Source organism: Hippichthys cyanospilos, chromosome 2 (assembly GCF_059441005.1).
Source record: "Hippichthys cyanospilos isolate Australia breed blue-spotted pipefish chromosome 2, RoL_Hcya_1.0, whole genome shotgun sequence".
Lineage (NCBI taxonomy): Eukaryota > Metazoa > Chordata > Actinopteri > Syngnathiformes > Syngnathidae > Hippichthys > Hippichthys cyanospilos.
Genome location: NC_142370.1, coordinates 24,061,345 through 24,084,818, shown reverse-complemented (window position 1 = coordinate 24,084,818; position 23,474 = coordinate 24,061,345). Strand labels below are relative to the sequence as shown.

Genomic DNA, 23,474 nt, shown 5'->3' with positions numbered 1-23,474 from the left:
AAACCTCAACACTTAACTCTAACCATTACTTTTAACTTCCGGTCTGCACAATAATCTCACTGAGCAAGATTGTGTACATTCTGCATTTTGGTTCAGAAACCAAGCAGCACAAAGGCAGCACAAAGACATCCCCACTAATATTGGCTATATTATGACTGTGAATGACAACTAGTGAAATGAAGCAAGGCAGCTTGCTCAATTCTCTGCTGCTTAATGACAAAGTGAAGTGATTATAGGCACATAGGACCGGCGATTCCAATGCATAATCATAAATGGCAGCAACATTGCATGCAAGCCAGTTGGCTTGTATTTCTTTCAGCAAAAGGATATGTCGGACTGATGGATAACTGATGGAATCCCTTATTTTAGAGCACTCCCATCATTCGTCGGTCTGTTGCAAAACGGGCGTCCTTCAGCAACGGACAGTCTGTCTGTGCTGATGGAATGACCATCTCTGTGTAAATGTCAGATTCACAACACATCAAACTGATTTGAGATAAGATTCCCTGCTTTTTGAAAGAAGATTGAAGACCAGCCAAGCCAAGAAATAGGCAGGACACAACGGTTACACGATAATAAAAATACCGGTTTTACTAGAGAAGGTTACAAAAATCATCACTGTAGAGCAGTCATCAAACTAGTTCCAACATAAAATCAAAAGCATAAGGAAACACCTACATAGACTACATTGCGATCAAAGTACAATGGATTTGGTTTTTGTTTTGTTTTGTTGCTTTTTTTTTTTTTAATTATTTTTTTTAATTTTTTTTTAGAAAATGGGCAGTGAGCAGGAGTGCAGGGGAAGTGGGGGAAAACACCGCCTACCAAAGTTGTCATACAATTGACTACACGTTACCTGAAAAAAACTGCAAAGACAGTCAAGTCTCCTTCATGCAAATTACAAGGAAACAACAACACCCTGACATGAATTGTCTGAGAGGAAATTGAAGTTTGCCTTTAAATCCACCTGGTGGCAGAGGACGTAATAGTAGATTTATCGAACATAGCACACATGGCAATAAAGTACTTTTTTAAAATACAGAATAGACAGCTGCACACGTGGACACTACTGACATGCTTCATCTCATCAAAAACTTAATTTGACTTCTTTTTTTTAGGGTTGACAAAGCAGTGATAATCAATTATACATTATAGATTATGATTATGGAACAATATCAGATTATAAAATGAATGTATGAAAATTCCTGACTTGCTTTGTTCAAAGTGTAAACATCCAAAAACAGTCTGTGGCTCATCTGAGTAAATGAAAAGAAAACTAAAAACAAAAACACAACAGAAAAATCACTCAGTTGCATTTACATGTCGCTTTTGTCTGAAAAGGAGAAATTATATATATATATATATATATATATATATATATATATATATATATATATATATATATATATATATATATATATATATATATATATATTTTTTTTTTTTTTTTTTAATCAATACACAACAATAACCTAGCCGCCTAAAACTCAAAACTGATTAAATTAATTTTCACATTTAAATGTTTATATCACAAGAACCTCAAGCCATTGTCTCATACCTCTCGCACAACTTAATTATTGAAGATGTTAGATTACAATTGTGATATCAAACGCAAATCTCATATTTAAGTGTTAAACACACAATACCAACATCTACATGTTTGGAACGAAATAATAAATAGGATGGACATACACTGACTGCATTCTCATTGAGTCAATTCAAATCTTTTGTGGGGATACAAGTATTTACAGTTGGGTGTTTTTCACCAAGGAAGTACTGGTAATTGGAAAATGCAAACTTTTTGGGTTAGTCCTTTAATAAGTCAGTCTTTCCCAACAAGTGTGCCGCAAGCAAGTGATCTAGTTTTACAGACGGATACATTAATTGATTGTTTGAGATTTATTTCGAATTAAAATGTGTGCATTTGCTCAATAAAGGTCGGGATATGCTGCTGGAGACAATTTTTGAGACATCGGAATTGAAAAGATTTTGATAACTGATGTCTCCAGCTTCCTTCAAACATTTGGGAAGTGTTACTGTCTAGCTACCTAGTGCTTAGCAATGCACCAGGCATTAAAAATGAGAAACAGTCGATGAATAATTCTCAAGCCGTGGCATGATTTGCAGATCATTTAGGAGACTCACCTTTTCCCTTTGTTTGTGCAGAGGTAAAGATTCTAGTTTATACCTTTAGGTGTCGATTGATTATTGATGATGAATTTGGTTTGGATTTTGTAACCCCCCCTCAAAAAAAAAAAAGAACTTCTGAGTGGCTACAACTCGTTAGCTTTGGTCTGAATGAACGCTAAAAGGGTTCATCAGTAAACTGTACCACAGGTAACCCTTTGTCAAAAAACCAAATCTTGTATGCTATACAGCCTTCAAATTGATTGACTTACCAAGGGTGAGTTTGAATTTTTTTTCCATTTGTACATAAACAATGTTTTGAGCATTAACAATATTCATAAATGTATAGAAATAAAGTGAAAAAAAGAACGGCAACAACATAAGAAAAATATTAAGAGAACCTGGTATTTTCTGAAAGTATTTAAAAAAACAACAACATTCGCGCACATTCACACAATATATTCATATTCATATATATATTTATATATATATGCATATAAAACATCAAAAAAGAGGATGTTGGTTATTGTCTGGCTTTCGCTGACAGTAAACAATGTCCCTTTTGGGCCGCGGGGAGCCGTGCCACGAGAGGCTGTGCTGGCTCAGGAGCGGACGTTAACATCTAACGGACCACTTAGGCAGGCTGCCGGAAAACGGCCGGCGGACGTGTCGTAAACCCACGGACCGACGGACGAGCTCTCCGATTCAGAATCCTCTTCAGGGGCAGGGGCAGGGGCAGGGGGCTGCCGTTCCTACTGAATCTCAATCCTGTTCCCTTCCGAAGGAAAGACATACCCACTCCAACCAACACGGCGGAAGGGAAGAGTAGAGAAATTCAGCAGATGGCAGGATTATTGATAACAACTAGAGTGTTTTTTTTTCTTTCCCTTTTTAATGAAGGAGCCTGTTTGATGCTAAGGGATGGTGGCGTGGCGCTTGAAAGCGTGAGGGAGAGATGAGCGGTGGTCAACCAAGTGGGGTCGCTCGTCCTTATGAGTAGGAGGACGAGTTCTGGCCCTCCTTGGAGCGCGCCTCTGCCTCTAGGTCTTGGTCGTCCTTCGTCTTGATGTCCTGGTAGTCGTGCGTAGAGACGACACTCTTCAGATATGCCCAGTTGGCCGACAGGATCATCAGATAATGAATCTGAGGAAAGACGAGGAGATCCATTCATGTGGCAGCAGGGAAAATCACGACGCTGCAGTGACAGAAGTCCAATTGAAGTTGATTTGGATTTATCCTATTTTCCTTTTCATTATTAAGCGCGCCGGACATTATATTATACAATCCATTTTTGGAAACTTCCATATATCGTCCTGAGACCCAGCCTATTCATGTTCTGTTGGAGCGGATTGGATTCTTCATTTTATCCCGGCAAGACAGAAAAGTCGATTGAATCCAACCCACAGACATGAGTCCTCAGTGGAAAGGCCAGGATGTTAGGATGTCAAAAGACATAGACCAAAAACGATTGTCTACTACAGTGGAAACAAATGGATTGGCTGGGTTTCAGGAGGCTACATGGCGCACTGGCTTATAAGGCACATTGCTGCACCTTAAGGGGAACACACCAATAAAAATAGCTCAAAAATAGATTGAAAAAAAATAAAAGGATTGTCACTGTAATGGAAAAATGTGCTAAATTTTCAGATATTACACGGAATGAGATTAAGGGTTTCAAGAGCATATTACGAAATGAATCCCATCTTTTTCAATTAAAAATAATATTCTGTTTAATGCATTTTCAAAAAGTGAAAAATATTTAACATACAGTTGTCTAATAAAATCTATTTAAGACATGGTTAGTGTGTAAGAGAAAACACACAAAGCCTAACCCCAATCCTAACCATTTTCAATTGTGTCAAACGTCTCCTATTTAGATGTACATTTTTAAGCTGTGGTCAGAATTAGCATTAATAACAAGGGCTCTCAAACCTTCTGGGAACAGGGACCGCTTAAAGGTGAGTAGGCTTGGTTCAGCGCAGTTTAAATTGTCAAGGCTTCTATTACAACTTCTTTTAAAACTGTTCAACTCTGTAATGAGCATTTCCTTCTTTTTCGTTGAGAGGGTTTTAAAGCAGGCAAAGTCACATGATTAGTTCTGATTAGCTGCATCTGATAAATGGGCAGCTCACTGGCTTTTTTTTTTTCTCTCCTTCTTGGCTGAGCAGAGAGGGGAGATGTGAGCAGTTGCATACAGGCGGGAGAACAGGAGGAGGTATGAAGCCAAGGTCAAAGAGGGATGTCCTTTTGTTTACTAATCTGCATTGTCCTAAAAGGAACAAACAATTCAATATCAATCCACTGTCTTTAGGTGATGTTTGTGTCCACCGACAACAAACCGACTTTACAAAAGCACTTACTTAGCCACCAAAGTTGTAATTTGGTGGCTTTATTTGCAAATTTGCGACCGTTTTTAAAAAGCGGCAATCAGATCATAGTAGCTAAGGACCAAACAACAAAGCATAATGCTTTTTACATTGTTTCGTATATGAAAAGTAATCATGGAGTCCATCATGCACACATTGCCATTGACATGGTGCCGAATTCTACACTCTTTGGTATTCACTCATTTTTTTTTTCACATACTGGAAAAAAAAAGTCAAAGATGACCTTTTAATCTGGGTCAACATTGGCCAACGTTTTTATTCCAAAGGATGTCTGAATATGTTTTGGGAAAGTCTCATTTTAAAATTTTAAATGATGAGGAAACAATCGTTCCCTTGTCCCATCTTCAAACACAAACGTTGACCCTCTGCATACACCGACACAGCGGTGGGCAGCTGGGGAGAGTTTTATCCGGTGGCTTTTCGCACTGAGCAAGAGAGGGTTGCTATGGAAACAGGTAATTGTGCCATGGCAACGTGCATAATATGAGACCAAGACAAGCTCACCAATGCTATGACAGTCGCTCCAGCACCAGCAAACGCCACAATGTAGAGGTGGTAGGAAAGGTAGAACTATAAGCCAGAGCAGAGTTTAGGTTAGTGGAAGGGAGGAAAAAAATCCAAAAGAATTGTCCGGTTCAAAAACGTCTCACCTCACTGGTGTTACAAATGTCTCCCAGAGTGGAACCACAAGCTTTTCCCGGCGTCGCGTTCCACGGAATTATTCCTGTGGGATCAAAACATTGAGTCGGAGAGAAATTATGGCTCGTTGTCTTTTTCTTTGCTTATCAAATAAAATATTACCCTGCTTAAAATCAAGTGGGAATCTAATTATGCGGCCGAAGAAGAGTGTGGCTGCCTGTCGCACGAGTGTGATCCTTGTCCCACTTGGGAGGTGAGCCAGCTGTGCCTCACATGTGGGTCACATACAGTACACTGGGCCGTCAAACACAGCGGGATAAAGCTGGAGTGGATTTTCCATGAGATCCAATCAGGATTTTCATAATCTCTGTGTCTTTTTCATACATATTGAAATTGAAAGGCAATTGAAACAACTGTTGTATAGTAAAATTACAGTCAAATGCATTCAAAATCTATCTATCTATCTATCTATCTATCTATCTATCTATCTATCTATCTATCTATCTATCTATCTATCTATCTATCTATCTATCTATCCATCTATCCATCCATCCATCCATCCATCCATCCATCCATCCATCCATCCATCCATCCATCCATCAAAAAAATGAGAGGACAATCAAAAAGACCCCGATGACGATTTCCATGTTTATATTTTTTCTGTATATGTTTCAAACATGTCTGACTTCATAGTCGTAGTTTAATTACCTACGGTGTAGGTGGGGTTACTAGATATACTACTAAATGGTGTTGGTGCCACCTACCATACTGCCTGACATCCACACAGATGGAGTCGGGCGAGGTAATGTTGGAGTCAGGGGACCTCATGGCGGCACAGGTGTTCCACATGTTGAAAAAGAGGAACACCGGGATGGCTGTGAAGCCGAAGATGGCCAGAAAGGCTACAGCCAGGATGTAGGTCAGAAACATAAACTGAAAAAAAAGCAGAGAAATTGGCCTCCATTACTGCTTTTATGATCAGAAATGAAAAAGCAGATTAGTTTTCAATGGAGCGTGAATTTTGAACTCCCACTTAACTGACTTCATTCAACTCATTACCCCATTTTCAGAAGCAATCGGTACTATACAGAAAGCCAATGTAGCAGCATAGGACTCCGCCATTAGCTGGAGCGATTCAGATTGAATATTTTATATTCATAAAATATAAATGTATTATTGTTCACTTCTGACGCATTTTGCTCGTTCAGCATGGCTATCCCTCACCCAATCAGAGGTCGGAAAATGATACCACTGTTGTGGTAGGAGAATTTGGAATCTGACTGGGTAAAGAAAAGGTTTCACTATTGATACTGGGAATCCCGTCAAAGAGACCTTTGGGAAGATGTTACAAATGCTGTTATCAAAATGAGCCATGAGCTAAGCATGTAAATGTTACATTGAATACTGCATCTAGAAGTGAAATTGTTCATCAACACAAACAAACTACACAAGGCCTCATTAATAGTACAGTACTGTATTAGCTAGCTAGGCTACATAGCATGTAAGTACAACAAACTGACGTGAGATCACACGCGGGCTAAAAAATATGAGGACTGGCACTTAAACTGTTCTAAGTCAGTAACCAATTATTGGGGCAATTATTGGCACAATTTTTTGACTCCTTTTTTGGCATAAATTGGGCATTTTTTCCTTACTTATCCTCAATTATCTCAAGGCAGTTAAAACGATACTCGGGCATTGCAAAGGTGGATGAAAAAGCAATATTGATTAACTATTTGCACTCCCGGTGCTTGTGGTCTGTTCGGGAGGTGGAAAGAGTAAGAATTACACCGCGGGGTTTTGTGCTATACCTGTGACAATAATAGGCTTTGACTTTGACTATACTTAAAACCACCGCCAAGCTTTTGCTAGATGGTGTCCAAGTCATGTTTTAACTGCTTTGAGATAATTGAGGATAAGTAAGACAAAGAAAAAGGCCCAGAGGTAAATATGTAGCGTACAATTTTGTTTGTTGTATTTGCCAACACTACTCACTCTAAATTACCATGGCTGAAATTTGGTTGAACAAAAACACTAAACTAAAGCCAACATACAAAAATGCTACATAACGGAGAGAGAAGACAGTTGGGGAACAGTGAATGAACACAATCTGGGTTGTAAAAAGTGGTCAGCGCTTCTGCTAGTGTTCAGGCTTTGCTGGCCATGTTGGCTCACCACTGGTAAAGGATAACAGTTTGAGCACAAATTGGACATCTGCAGCAGAGTAATCAGGCTCGAAAGGACGAAGTGTGCCAGTTTCATCCCCAAGGGTCCAAGTGTGCCCAAGTGTGTGTATCCATCTACATTTTGAGTATGTGTGAGGGAGCGAGCGAGCGAGACATACGAAGGCAGTGATGCAACGTCCGCACACGGTGGTCTTGAAGTCACTCTGCAGCTCTTTCTTGATGGCGCTGGTGGTGTAAAAGCCCTCAGCCAGCAGGACGATGGCGTAAACGAAGAAAAAGGAAGCAATGCCGTAGATGATGTACTGAAGGATCTGAATTCTGACCACATGGAAGCACGAGAAAGGCTTCAGTGGATCAAAGGTCGAGTTTTCCGAAGGAGAGAGATGAGAACTTACACCATGGCGAGGGTAGCGTGGTCACTGGTGATCCTGGAGAAGTGGTTCTCCAGCATGGTCAAGGTTCCAGTCAGAGCCACGTGGCCGCAGCCACAGAACAGGGCCACGCCGGAAAAGCAGAGGATGGTGGCCACCAGGGAGGCGTAGGGCACCCCCCCCAGACACTTGATGCAGCACTCGAAGCATCCTGCAGGAGGCAGCAGAGCGAGATGAATCTTAATTCACTTGACAGCAAGTAGAAATTTGACAGAAAAACAGTTCTTTTCAAAAAGTGTTCCCAAGTTTGGCAGTTAGAATGAAAAAGTCGCAAATGTACAGTCTTCCCAAATTTTTTTGCGGTTAACAGGGACCGAAACCCTCTCACGAAAAGCGTAGTCCGATCCTGACAAGGAGTTGTAATCCACTCCTGCCCTCATCAGTCCATGTCAAGGCGGGAGCCAATCACGTGTCTTGTAGGTGATCTGGCTTCCCTGTTAAACTCAGCTCCCCTGTTTTTATGTTTGGTCGGCTGAGGGCTCCATTCCAGGTCGATGTCGAAGGAGAGCCCGTGGCATGTGCGATTACAGTCAACTCGTCGGTCTAGCATGCTGCAAAGCTTCACGGTATGTTTCTCCGCAATATGACTTTTTTTTTTTAATGAAAGAAAAACACAAAGCGCTGAGGGTGCAAAAGATAAGACGTGAAGTAGCAAGGGAACACTCTAAATAGAAAAGTGTGCACAGTATGAGTCAAAAGCTTAGAAAAACCTTCAAATTCAGAAGGTCGCAAACACAGTATGAGGTGTAGACATTTAAGCGATTGAACTCTTGAAAATGAACAGTCACTCGTGATCATTAAACATCTTCCGCATCAAGCTGATTGTCTAAATGACCAAGTTGTTATGTGGGCAAAAAGTGAGTGCTTTCAAGAATTTAAACAAAGAAACATATCCTGCTTTGATTGAAGTTTTTTAGTGTGCCAAATGAAAATTTCGTCATAAGGTCGATGACTTCAGTATTAATCTAGAGTTCAGGAAATTTTCCATTAAAGACAACATACTGAATTTGAGAGTTTTTCGCCCCCCCCCAAAAAAAGGTTTGTATTACATATAGCACACAAAGATTCAATTATTCAATTATTGCATTGCATCGCATTGAATTATTTTAAGTGCTTATATTCCTGGAAGCTGGAACAGATGAATGTCCCTCCAAGATTGAATTAGCAACACCACAGTAGACAACCACGTTCATATCCTCCTTTCTGTTTCGGAAGACAGACCTCCAAAGAAAGATGTTTTTTTTCTCTCGCTTCTTATGACCAGATGGGATGAATAAGACATGTCCTTGTGCTAAATAAATGATTTTAAAGCAGAGAAGGATTTTTCTAGGGCAGCCACAAAGCAGTGCTTGAGTGTTCTCCCAGTGAAATGCTGAGAGGGACTTGCACGCTCCACAATCACACAGTTTCCTCTGCCTATGAACATCAACAGTCAAGAGAATCAAGAGTAACAAAGAGGAGGGGACTCTTATATAACGGCTTGTTTAAAAATAGATTCTTCAGAAAAGCAGGAAGTTTGTCAGGCAAGAAAAATAGGATGAAAGAACGTGTCTTTTGTACTGTGTTTCCACGGCGACCTGCTCCATTTGGCAACCCCGACATCATTAGCATTTTGCCGGAGAAAAATCTGCATCTCTCAAATGGCCTTCATTCTGTAGGCCTTTTTGGAAAGGTAAACAAAATATTGTTGCACAGCTCTGCCTGTAATTCCTATCAATGTTGTGAGCCCCAAGGAGAAGTTATTGCATTCATTCCTACATTTTGTAATTAATTGGCAGATTCAGCTGTGATTGGAATTGACATTGGCCTAAAAAAAGAAAAATCCTTCTGGGTCGGGCCCAAATAGGGGTCTTCAAAATGTGCAGAAACGTGAGACATTCGCTGCCCAGGAAGTGGCAAAGCTCAAAGAGAAACACTCGCTGATGGTCCATGACAGATAATCCAGCTCCAGCACGACATTCACACTCAGCTAAAAGCTCCTGTCGGCTATTATCAGCGACCCCATCAATTGACCCAGGGAGCTAATGACAGCGCTTCCGCAAAATTAATCATCTGCATCCAAACTCTGCCTTAACTACATACGGAGATTAGTTGGTTGCACATCCAAAATAAACAGACATCCTGCCACACCACAACAAGGGCATGATTTTATTTGGAAATGAAAACGATCCTTTGGGGCTTTTCTATCGACCCGTCACAGCGGGCCATTTTACTCTCCCGCGAGACTGTGCTAGTTATTGATGGGTTTAAAAGAGCACATTGATTTTTGCTTTTACTCACGGAAGAGAAGTCCATCGAATCTTATTCGGCAAAAAAAATCCTAATTTGGTTATGCGCAAGATTAATTGCATGTAGGATGCACGGGGAAATGTTGAAAAAGAAAAAGAAAAAGAAAACCCTCAGATCCACACTTTTGAACAATTTGAGAGTGTTACATTGTTGCAATATTCAAAATTGCTGGGAAGCCACAACTCATTCTGGAAACATTCCAAACAGAACAATGAATCTAAACAGAGTAAAATACACACTTGGGTTTAGTCACAGTATTTTACTCTCTTCTAAGTGTTTTGCTTTTGCTCATTGAAAATGTGGACCCATTTATTTTCTAGAGCCGCTTATCCTCACAGGGGTCGCAGGCTTGCTGGTGCCTATCCCAGCTAATTTCGGGCAGTAGGCAAGGGACACCCTGAACTGGTTGCCAGCCAATGAATTCACGCACCCAGTCACACCTGAGGACAATTTAGAGTGTCCAATTCAACTGCCATGCATGTTTTTGGAGTGTGGGAGGAAGCCGGAGTGCCCGCAGAGAACCCATGTGGCATTCAGAAGAACTTGCACACTCCACGCAGGAAGGCCGGCACAAGGTGGATTTGAACTCGGGTCCCGTTAACAGTGAGTCGGACGTGCTATTCCCTGCGCCACCCATTTCAAACTCATTGAAATTTAGAGTGTATGGGGATAGTACAGATACAATCTACTTATAGTTTGGTTTACATTTATTTAGATTCATCCCGATTTTCCATTTCATGCAAAATGTATATCAGTGTCATTATATGCTTGATAAATGATATCATCGATGAGAATAAATACATTGCAACTCAGTAATTCTAGGGATGTTCTGTGCTGCTATTATTAAAGAAGACAAGGTTTCTCAGCATATGCAGTTATTTTAAAACGAAAGAAATAATTAGAGTTTTTTTTTCCACACACACACACACACACACACACACACACACATGCACATGCCCCACCCCCACTCCTACAACCATTGTCCGGGTCGAATGTTTATCAGCTTTTTGGGGTGAATTAGTAAGGTTTAATTGTTTTTTTCTTTCAAAATGCACTTCAGTGGGTGGTCAGTCATATGCATTTGACTTTTTATGGCCTGGGCCAGTCCCATTCTCCCACACGGACGGACTATACAGTAAATAAAACAGTTGTTTGAATGCATCGGATAGAATTTTCTCTGTTTGAATTTGCAATCGGTTATCATTATTGAAAAACTTGACTATTGGCTCCAAAATCCTGGTAAGTTTAAAGGCCCATTTCTAATTTTCATCTATATTTCGAATGTAAAAGATGTGCCTTGGTTCAAATAAGTCTGTGAAAAAGGCGAAAAATGTGCGCTTGGGATTGGCTGGCAGCTGCCTGGTCGAATGACTTTCCCGGCAGCGTTCATCTTGATGGCCTGGAGCGCAGGATGCTGGGGTTACAGCCAGCACATGATGTAAACCAGGCAATAGATTAAGACGGAGTTAAGATGCTCCCCTCCAAAGTATGCTGCTCATGATGAAGATGCTGCGTTGCGTAACAGGGGTAGAGGTTCATTGCATAATAGATCCAAATCCTATTAATGTTAACGAAGAGGCGGGCTGATGGGAAGGCGCAGTGAAAAAGGTTGGATGGCGCCAACGAAAACCCCTCACCTAGAAGTAGGCCGGGGCCTGGGGCAGGGTAGCCCTATTGGGGGTAGACGTACTAGTGACCCGGGGGATGCGGGTTGCACGTGTTTCACTCTGACAGTCCATCCATCCATCCATCCATCCATCCATCCATCCATCCATCCATCCATCCATCCATCCATCCATCCATCCATCCATCCATCCATCCATCCATCCATCCATTCAATCACACCTGCGAGTCATTCGCAATATTAAGGAAATAGAACAGTGTATTGGGATAATCTTTTTGGGGGGTGGCCTAATCTCTACTTTATTCAAGGCCACTTTATAAAAAAAAAAAAACAAAAAAAAAAACAACAACTTGAAAATAAATCCAAACTTTTTTTTTTTTTAGTTTCCTGTGTTGTGTCGGTTCTCTGTTCGAGCAAAAGCTCTCGGGCTTCTTTTGAACACACCCAGGCTATATGGTCAGCCCATGAAAGTGGTTTTAAAAGCCCGCTAATAGGAAACAGACAGGCCTGAGTGCTGGGGCCTAATGGAAATCAATGGACTATTCATTAGAACTGAATTGAGGTGACACTCCGAGGTCAGCCCGTTACTCCCGCGTTACACTTCGCTGCCTTCCTGCCACCTCGCTATGCTCCGGCCTCTGTCTCCTCACCGTGAAATATGACCACCGGCCCACGCTGCACATACAGTGACTTACTGGCTGAGACAATATGTTACGATGCTGATGTCAGGCCGCAGCATCCTATATCATCCTCACGCTCTTAAGTAACATCAGGAAGTGGGAAGTGTCAGGTTTAGCCTTGGGACCTGATAATCCAGATGTTGTGATAATGAGTGGCACGGATGCGATATGGTGGAGGCAAAGGAAAAAGAAAGGGGCAGGAGGAAAAGATGCGAGCGATCCATTCAAGGAATGCAAATGAAAGTGAAATGGCAAGCGTGTGATGTATGAAATATGAACATTTTCTATCAGGTATGATGAGAACATTTTGTCCGTGCAATAATATTGCTGAAATAATTTTTAAAAAAGCAGATGCGCACGTTTCATTTTGAATCCAACACTGAAAGTTTGAAAAGGCAGAAACCAAAATGTACATGGTTACAGAGAAACTATAGTCAAGCATTTTCTTAGCAAACATATGTTTTACAATAAGTGTCCTCGCTATTGTTAACACGGGATGCAATTTTGGCTGATAGCGCCCTCTGCTGTTAACTAAAACTGATGTCACGGTGCATTTGTGTTCGCATTGCAAGCGTCACAGATGACCTGTTCGCTAGGTTTGGTCACGTGATTGCAACGCGAGCCAAAGGGCAGTTGTGGCTTCCTACTTTTTGGCCGTCTACTGTTGTGCAGTAGATGGCTCATCTCTTCACAGATGATAAAGAATATGAGACTGCTTTCTGTCATTGAATTTTGCAATATGTAGTTGCACTGCTAAAGACTGTTTTGTTTGAAAATGAGAACATTTACATTGGTGTACAATTTTGCTTGGTGGTGACAAGGGAGACGAGTCAAATTGATTGTAGGTGTCCTTTGTAAGAAGAGCATCTCTTGCCTTGGGGCTGGAAAGTATCAGTTGCCATGGCAACTTGTCACCTGCCCAGTCCAGTGGTGTTCTTGCAATGAAATGAACAGCGTTTTTTTCTACCATCGCTTGCACACACTTTTTAAAATGCCCTTTCTCTCTCACTTTTTCGCTCCAAACCTGCACACAACTGTATAAAAGTTAAGCTAACCGCAACTATGCTAACTATGCTAAATTGCTAACTATGTAATTTTCATCAATCTAATGCAGAAACTATATGTTGCATTGGTCTTGTATGAGAATAATATTAACATGAATTGCAATGATTTTCAATATCTAGAGCTGTTGTAACCCTTCTAGAGTGTTACCCAGATCTCACACATTGGTGTGGCGTGAGAGACTATTATATACTGCAGAAGTATCTTTCCTCATTGCTTCATGCCAGTGATGTTAAAGGGTGGGAAAAAGTTTTGAACATAGCAGCAGATACTGAAAGTGACAGAGAGAGAGAGAGCGAGAGAGAAAATTGCATCAATGTTGTGGTAGTTCTGACCCTTATGTGATGTTTCTTCGAGCACGACTGGTGCAACAATACATGTGGACAGAATATGTACTAATAATATTCATGCACATACTGTATATTCCTTATCCTCTGCAATAAATACTAAGTTAACTCAGTTTAATGGGACTCCTGGTTGTGAAACTTTTTTTTGGGTAATAAATCTGTGTGTAATATGTTGCTATGCACACAATGCCAAAAATTATATGTGCCAATTGTTCATTCCTTAACAACAAAACTATATTATATGCTTTTACAAATAAAGTTCTATTTTGTCAAAATTACAGAAATTCTGTTGCTTTTAGGGAAGGTGGAATGTATTTTTTGCATTCCCATTCCTTTCAGTGGAAAAACATAAGTTTGCCACATGCATTCTTGACAGAAGTACCGTATGAGAAGCAGAGTGTTTTTCTGTAAGAGGCTGTTGTAATTATCTGGGTTTTGAAAACTATCACGTTACACGGCTCTTGACAGTTCAGACGGGCTTTCAACAGGTAGCTATTGGAGAAGAAAGTGCAATAATAATTCACATGTTTTGGAGCTGTTCATATTCTTTATCTATATATGATGAAGCATTCAAGTAGCTTTTTATGTGACTTCATGGTGTGCAGTACTGCATGTAAACATGTGACTTTAGCACTCGTGTCTTTTGTCTTTTAGTCTCCTATTCAGAAATCATGCCGTCGGGTAAGCTCAAGCAGGGTGGACAATATTAGCTTCAGTCTTCCTCCACCAAAATTCAAAATGGCCCCTCTGGCCATAAGTACTGCTATGCCAACCAACCATGCGAGTGGCTCAGCAATTACGCAACCAACTTGGCCGATGTCGCTCTCTCTGAGATGTTGAAGAAGTCGGCGGCAGCCTTGTGATGCGAATAGGGGAATTTGCCAAGATAAACGAATTTCCCATCGATGACGAACGGCGATGGCCGTCGGCCGCCACCGGAGAGGGGCTTCAGGATCAATGGGAGCAAGTCCGAGAATGGAGGAAGGCCGGCGGAGGCCGACGTCACTCGGGAACAAGGCCCGCTGTGCCAACATGTCACGCTGCTATTCATATCGCGCTGCAGACTGGCACCAAGGACTGCCCGATATTCCCGCTCCCCATTATGTGCGAAGATACGTCAGACTCAAAAAAGCTCATGGCTTGAACAAGCACGTGCATGTAAACGCACCACACGGCAGCTGAGTGGGCTGAATGTGAACACACCACTGTGCCACAAACTGTACACATGTAAAAATAGTGCCTTTCCCCTTTTCAAGGACCCCTGGTCATTGGCACGTAAACAAATGAAAGCACAGCCCTCACAAACAGACGCGCACATCTCCAGATGGAGGCTGACAGCACGCTTTGGGCAAATGACTTTACACACGAGGCTCTCCGTCCCTGCGCGGCTGCTTTCACGTGCTTCTATGACCTCACACGTTGCTCCGGGCTCACAGGCGGATACAGTAGGTGAAGATTGTGAGTAGGCATGTGTGTGTATGCGCGCATGTGTGTTGGATACAAATGAAAGAGGAAAGAGATGGTTTCTGGTGGAGTCTACAACTGAATGATTGCCATCTATTTGAATTCTTTGCTCAGAAACAAAACATTGCTTTTTATTCTCTGGGAAATGAATCCTCACAGGAGAAATAAGCCATCTTTTCCTACAGCAATGTGGACTTGAGAAGATTTCTGCTCAGCGTGTTCATATCGCTTCTGTTTTAATCGATAGTGCATTTCAAAAAGTAAGATTCAAAGTGTTAATATTTAGTTAGATAGAAACACTATTACAAATGAGTGAGGCTACAAACTTAGCAACTGGCTTGTTTACAGGTCTACTCTAAGTATTGCTATTGCTGACATTTGACCAGAGGTGGGCATTTTCAATTGTTTTGCTGGTCTGTCACTTACCATGGGAATCTGTCAGTCTTATTTGGAAGTTTACCCCAACTGTGTTCGACGGGCCGTCGCTCCAACAGCCAAATATTAACGGCACTTACATTTTCACTTCCATTGCCCAAAAAATTAAACACCCTCGCAAAGAAAAAAAAAAAAAAACCTCTGTCTTCATACTAAAAAATAAAAAACAATTAAACATTCGAAAAAACATCCTACAGCTTCGCCTAAAACAAAAACCTTGCCGTCTTCTCTTCGAGCATTCAATCATCCAAATAACGTCAACAAACTTATGAGATGAACCAACTAAATCATAGCACGTAAATGAAATCCACACTGCCTCGCCGAGCGTGCGAGCACCAAAATGTATGCTGTATATTGGTACAAAATTTTCATTGCTAGCAACAACTGAATCAGAATTTACTTTTGGCCTGGAGTCTCCTGCTTTTACAGTAAATCTGTACAATATCTTATTGTCTCTCTCAGAGTCCTCCCCTTCCTCTCTTTTTTTCTTTTTTGTCTTTAGTAGCCAGTACTACGTGGTATCTTCTTGTTTTTCTTCTTCTTCTTCTTCTTCTCTTTTTCTTTTACAAGTTAGCTAATGCACCCTTTTGATATACAAGTCGGTTCATACGTACATGCTAACGAGCTATGATCCAAAATGTGTGCATAAGCATGTATTTGATGGAAATATTTAAAGTTTGCAGCAACAAATAACACGGGTTTATAGATGTAAAGGTTGGTGTAAAATTTTACCGGAATACTTTTACTGGAACTTTGTTGATATGATCGAAGAATTTTTGATGTCTTTTGACATTTTGTTGGAAACCTGTCAAGCTGGAAATGTGAGCTATGTATAAATGCCTCAGCATTATTCAAATATCCAGAATTTCAGTTTTCTACCGGTGTATTATATGCTTGGGCAACCAGACAGGGAGGTGAAGTAAATCCATGGATTCTTCTAATTAGCAACCGTACCACATTCTGTGGCGGGCTTCTTATTGCAAAAGTAGCAAACGGAATTGAGTCACTTGTGTGTTATTTATCTGGACAAAATTCTCTCTTTTATTAGCAATGGCTTTTATGCAATTAAACATATCAAACATATCGCCATAGCTCTGCTAATGGTGGGAATTGACATACAAATTTTTTTTTAAATGAGCTCATTATAACAATTGGAAAAAATACATCTTTCCTGGTACTGTATGTGTTTTTCAGAATGGATGGATTTTTTTTTAAGTGCAACTAGTTGATGTTTTTTTGGCTGGTAGAAAACACAACACATTCACATCAAAATGTTCTTGGAGCCGATAACGTGAAACATTTTGAAGGTTTGGGTGTGATCTGTTGTCAACGATCACTGCATTCAGTATTGTATTTTATTTTTTAATGTGGTCACCCTCCAAGGTTGAAAAAAGAATGAAGTATATTTTGACCAAATATGGAGTGGAACTACAAATATCAGGATGAAGAAGAGGATAAATGGTGAAGGGACGACGAGAATCTGATAGTTACTGGCAACACAAACCAAATGTCAGCACCAGCACCTGACGGATGGCCATTAAACCAAAATTGACCTTTTCATTCACAGACCTTTTCCCCTTTCTGTCAAACACAAAGCTAATCTTATCTTCTTTGTGATGGTCACAGCAGTTGCTCCTCAGATCGCTTCTTTACAGAAGCTCATTAGAATAAAAAAAACAACAACAATGGCATCTTCTTTTCCATTTGCAGTGTTTTGCAGCAATCTCGACAATGAGGTAATCTCAACGCCAGCTCAGATCTGAGCACCAAAACTGAGGGCAGCGAGAAAGTGCTGCTTTACATAACTCACTAGGAAAGAGCAGCTTGACGAGGACTTTTAAAGGAGGTTTATGTGTTTTTTTTTGGTTTTGTTTTTTTTACTCAAACAGAATGCAATCAAGCTGAATGTCAGAGAGAAGAGGTGACATGGAAAACATGGCGGACCTACCTCAGAGGATCAGCATGACAACAAATGTATGGCTGACTTTCTGGGGCACCCAGGATCACTATCTATCATGAAATGTTTAAATATACTGCATATGGTAAGAAATAAAAACATATGTAATGAAATAAACAGAATTTATAAAGTGTAATTACTAATTATTGTAGAATCCCTGTCTTGAACATCTCTAAAAGCAGAGATTCAAGACCGGGATTCTAACAAACAATTCGAATTTAATTTGGTGTGCGTCATTTCTTCATGCTCCTCGAGCATGTGTTCATTTTGCAACATGGTTTTGACTGTCTGTGCCATTCAATAAAGTGCTGAGAATCAGTTGATTTTTTTTTTCTCTGTGTTACAGTCAAACAAATACTGCAGCGCAAAGAATTGTTAAACAGTGAATTTATATCTAGATTGTTACAAGCATTAAGGGGGATACATGTTCATTTGATTCATTGACTGATTGGTAAACAGAATTTAATTTTGCTACATACCAGAATTGGCATCGGCCTCAAAATAATCTAAATCAGTGTGGCTCTATAACCTGCAGGTCCACGTGTTTACCCTGAGCAGCACCTGACCAACAAGCAATGCAATTTCTACGAGATTTCGAAGATTTGGAGCCAAAGCGGCTGGCGCCCGGCAACGCAAGCTTCTTATTCGAGCACTCTTGTCTTTTGGCCCCCGCTGTAAGTCGACAGGATCTTATTGGATGCTGTAAGCTCATGGTCACATTCCAGATGTCAAAAGGCACACACACTAATGATTACACAAATAGGCCACCCTCCAATCGAGCTCAAGGCAGCAGGATGAGTGGATTCGGTTGTGCAACGTCACACCTGCAGCCGCTTGACGATTACTTGCGTAAAGTACCGATAAAACGATTCTCGGGGCGACCAACTCCTGACCATGGCCGGCTGCTGCTCAGCCTTAGGGAGGGGGGGGGGGGGTCTTCAAACAGAGTCGCCCAGCTGAAGTTGCACAATGGGCTCCCGCATGACTCATGCGTGTAGCGGCACGTCTCAGGAGGTGGGACGTTATTGGTTTTTTTAAATCATCAGAGGAATAATAGGCCCCCTCATCTCCAATTTATATCAGCATCACTGAGAAGAGACATTGTGATACCCAAGAGTCTTGTGCTTGTGTCTCAGGTGGAAACGTGCAATCTGTGGAAGTCGTTGGCCTGTGAAGCAGCTGTAAAACCGTTGATTCATTGACTTTCCACCAGTGTATTTACTCTATTTACTTTATTTATTTTTACGATAAATAATGAATCCCCATTTTTAAGCTGTGCCAATTAAATGTTTCCCCACTAGATGGCAGAAGTCACAATTAACCTCTGCCTCCACTAATTGCATTTCATATAACATAAAAAATGCTATGTGGTCAACTATATGGACACAAATTTCTCAAGAATCTAAAGTGAAAATAAACAATGTTCGATTATGTTAAACACACAAATACAAAATGGGAACACTTGCAAGAGCTGCTATAGGCCACAACTATTGGGCCAACTCATCTTCAACTCCCGCTGTCACTCAAAAAAAAACAACAACAACATGAACCTCCTTTAAAAGTCCCAGTCAAAAATGATCTGTGAATAATATGTTCCAAGTGGCCTAAACATGGTATTCTGATAAAAACCACAATGGTGGAATATGAATTAAACAGCTAAACCCCCCCCCCCCCCCCTTCTTTTGTTGATCTTAGGGATCACTATTTTGCCACTTGCTTACGACTGAAAACGACACCAGTGTTGCTCTGAGCACAGTTTATGACCAATCATGTCACTTTGTGAACATCACAGGACGAGTCAGAAAACAGGTATGCAGTGATTGGTCGTTTTTCTGAGACCCGAGGACCTGTGATGGCGTCCTCAGTTTATATGTAAGTGGCAATATGGCCTTCCTCTGAAATGGTTGATAGCAAGTGTATTTTGCTGTTTAATTTTGTAATTTCTCAAATTTGAATCAGAACGCCATATTTGGACTAACATTAACACACAAATAGCACCGTATTCACAGTAATTACACGTTGTAAAAACAGTTCATATATCATTGTTCTTTCATATATTATTGTATTTTGTTTGGCAGATTCAAAATCAACATTTTTGCACCGTGTCGAAGAGAAAGTGTTTCAGTGAGCCACGATTGCATCATTGCACATGAGAGTGTGATGGAAAATACATGAGTGGTACTAGAAGTGTGCACAGTGACACACCTTCGTCAGTCACAGATGGAAACGCAGCAACAGTTTGACGTCATTGAAATGCAATTCATCTTCCCGCACAAACACGCAACGCAATAAATAAATAAATAAAATAACAAAAACAGTGGGATTCAGCTGCACGTCTTTTTAGGAAGCTTTTATTTGAATAATGATGCTCTTGTGTCTGCTTGGTTCGGACGGTGCCTCTGCGTCAAGTGCGCGGCGCTCTCTGCAGATCGCCGCAGACACGCATCCAAGCAAAATCCTGTGATTTTCCTCACTACACCTCGCTCCCGTACAAAACCGGTGGTTGATGACTATTAGTGTAATAATGATGATTATGAGGTTTCATGAAAATAAGACAGCCGTGCACGAGCAAGGGCGCAGCGCTCTCTACTACCAATGCAATAGATAGCTTCCATTTAAGGTGCGCAATAAATCAAATTGCTGCTCGGGATAGGTGTAAAAGACAGCCCTCGTCTTTGGAGCGTGTCCATTAGAATAAGAGCGGCGCTATTGTTTGGAGCGAAAAACCTGTGCAAGCGGGTTCAACTCGATCGACTCATGTTGGCGCAAAACGCTCACCCCGCCCCCCAAAAGAGACGAAAACGGCCTACCTTTGCTCTCCTGTCCTTCGTCTTGAGTCTCTTCCGCGTTGGAGTCCATGGCCGGCTTGGTTCCATCCATTATTATGCAGCTTTAGGTTCTCCTATAGTGGCACTGGGGGCTTACAGAATAAGGATGGTCGCTGTGTTGAGTGGGGACTTGATGATTGTGCGCCCCCCCCCCCCCCTTCTCTCTCTCTCTCTCTCTCTCTCTCTCTCTCTCTCTCTCTCTCTCTCTCTCTTTTCACCCCACCCCCAGCGCGTCTTCACGCCTGTGCACAACACCTCTCTTTCTCTACAGTCATGAGCAAAAGCTCTTGTCGGTGCTGATTAGTGGTGGTAAAATATTATCTCTAAATGTTTTCCCCGCCTTGGTGGTGGTGCAACTCATGTGTATCGTGAACACGCATATACGGTATGGTATACAAGTGCACACTCACTTACACGCAGAACCATAGACATAACGCTGCACAGCCCCCTCTCCATCTGGTGAGTTGAGACTAAAATCAGGGAGGGAAGTGAGACAAGCAAATCTTGTGCTTGTGCTCCGATGATAAATTGGGGCATTGAAAGAGCTTTAGTTCAACTGTGATTGACCAATCAGACCATCCTGTAGTAAACATTTGAATCGAGGGGGCCTACTTTGTTTAACTCAAAGGAGGCTAATGTTGTGGGTGATCTCAGATTTTATAATTTGCCCCATTTTCCAATAATAATAAAGATTTCCAGAAACAATGGGACACCATCTGTCCCGAATCCTCTTACGGTTTTAGTTGAGTCCCTCACGTGGCTCAGTTTCAGGCAAACAAGTCCAGCGAGCCCCTCTCAACCCCCTTATAATCATCCATACCTCAAAACATTGATGACAAGTATCAGACACCACAATGGCTCACTTGACATACATGACATTTAGCGGGTGCATTTAGCCACGGGGCTGAAAGCAACACCCACTGCGCGCCATATGTGGCCGAGTCAAAGGGGGTCATCGCTCACAATGAGTGTTTGGCATGTGAGCGACCCTGAAACCAGATCTGCGAGGATAAACAAGACTGTGTTTATGTATTCTCACTGTGTGTCTTATAAGCATACACGCCACTGGAACCGGTACCTGAATGGATTCCTCAACTCAAGAATTTCTTCAATTGACCTTCCATAATTAATCGTATCCATTCCACAAAATATAGAGCAGGTGAGACAATGCATATGCAGGCAATGCCAGATGCCAATCTTCCATCCATCCATCCATCCATTTTCCTGAGCCGCTTATCCTCACAAGGGTCGCAGGTTTGCTGGAGTGAGGGAGGAAGCCGAAGAACTTGGGTCCCTGAACTGTGAGGCGGGTGCCCTAACCCTTGCCACCGAGCCACACAGATCCCGATCTCGACGGATGAATTTCATCATGCATATTTCTCCCATAATTCCCAACCGGGCCACTCCGATTAAGAATTGAAGATCTGTTGTAGTGTGTTCTGGCTTTGCTTACCCTCACCCGGAGCACACATTTTCGCACACGCCCACACAAACACAGAATGTTCAAATCCTGGGCAGTTCCTGCATCAAAGTGGATTCTTGGCATGTTATTTAATAAGAGCAGTGTTATAGAAGATTCCGTATTCAAGGCATCAAAACCTCATGAGTCACAAAGTGTTAAAATTCACTTTAAAAAAGTGTGGCTGTTCATTTTACAATTTTTTGGCCAGTGTTAAGTGTTGAAAAGGGCTTGCTTCCTGATAATGCAATGCAATTGGTTAAATGGACATGCCATTTTGGGGGTCACCTGAAACGTAACTATTTTGGAGGTACAAGATGTTATATACAGACGATGTTCACTGAAAACCAGGACCTTCATCATGCAACTTATTACCACCACTGTCATGTTGTCATTATTTGTGCCATTGGTACAATGCAAAAAATCTGATGCGACAACATTTCATAATCAATGTTCAAGATGGGTTCGAAGTGCACTTTTCCCAGCTATGATGAGTGTTCCCCGGCCAGCTTTACATTATCCACCCGTTGCGCAGCTTGTGGTTTCTCCTAAATATACTTTGCATGCATCAATATTGTGCATGGGCTCCAAAAAAATCAGTTGCTGCTTCCATGTCAAATACTCTCTTGCTTGCCAAATCTAAAGAAGTTACTAGGAGCTGGTCAAATGTGTTCACGCTCACAACTGAGCAAGCCACTCGTAATGATAAACTCTACTGATGGGTTAGCAGAATTAGCCTAAATATTACAGCAGCTTTAAGCCTTCACACAGACTCAGATGCAAATTTACGAGAAATCGGAGAAAAGCATCGCGGATGAAATACAAGCACAAAATAAATAAAATCACAGAATCGATTTTTCGACAGGCAGCCAAAATAACACCAAATTCTGCCTTCATTATGCATTGCAAAATCCCACAAAATATTTGTTTACAAACGTTTTGGGTGACACTACGTATGAGGATGGAAAATGCAATATTTGAATACTTGATGTGATCAGTTAATTCTGAAAGCATTCAAGTGAGGACTGCATTTGCAAACCTTCTGACACCCCCGCAACCCTCCATTGAAAATGAACATTTATTGGCTGCCTGAATCCCCACATTTGCAAGCCACAGAAATGAGAACCTCTTACAGCAACGAGCAGCTCTGTCTTTGGGTTCACATGAAGGACGCGGTCCAAAACTGGGTCACCTGTTTCGAGGCAAAATACTGCCACTCGCAAACAATTCCACAGTAATCAATGGTCTCATCCTTCACACCGGAGCCATCTGATCTCAGGGAGACGTGCTCTGCTGTTGCCATGGAGACAACGCGTACTGCCAGTGATCTGCAGTGGTTCCACTCACCCAGCGATGCTGTGTCAGTTGAGATGGGCCTCGTCTATTCCGCCAGCAGCCAAAAAGCAAATTAAAAAAGCGGAGAGATGAAGAGAGGCTCGGTGAAAAAAAAATGATCGGCAACGTCCTTTCTTCTGGTTCACCGTCCCCGAGGGGACCATGGCAGTTAGTCGGCATGTTGTCAAGCTTTGCGCGGGCAGATTCGTCTTGTGAACAGTGAA

At 41.5% G+C, this 23,474-nt stretch overlaps 1 protein-coding gene across 1 annotated transcript; it reads right to left on the bottom strand.

Annotated features, from left to right (window-relative positions):
- Positions 1-565: 565 nt before the first annotated feature.
- On the bottom strand, positions 566-20,605 carry LOC148427922 (neuronal membrane glycoprotein M6-b-like). Its single transcript, XM_088439625.1, has 7 exons — positions 20,439-20,605; positions 7,735-7,921; positions 7,498-7,657; positions 5,918-6,086; positions 5,165-5,238; positions 5,019-5,084; positions 566-3,270 (listed from the first exon to the last, which is right to left on the bottom strand). Exons 1-7 carry the CDS (start codon positions 20,506-20,508, stop codon positions 3,118-3,120), a joined length of 879 nt encoding a protein of 292 aa, XP_088295751.1. The 5' UTR covers positions 20,509-20,605; the 3' UTR covers positions 566-3,117.
- Between the last annotated feature and the right edge of the window lie 2,869 nt (positions 20,606-23,474).

Bases quoted from the DNA above. Each gene is read 5' to 3' on its own strand.
- LOC148427922 (XM_088439625.1), bottom strand. From the start codon at position 20,508: ATGGATGGAACCAAGCCGGCCATGGACTCCAACGCGGAAGAGACTCAA. The intron at 5,239-5,917 runs GTAGGTGGCACC...TTGATCCCACAG, and splicing joins TGTGGATGTCAGGCAGTATG to GAATAATTCCGTGGAACGCG. The intron at 5,085-5,164 runs GTGAGACGTTTT...TCTGGCTTATAG, and splicing joins ACATTTGTAACACCAGTGAG to TTCTACCTTTCCTACCACCT.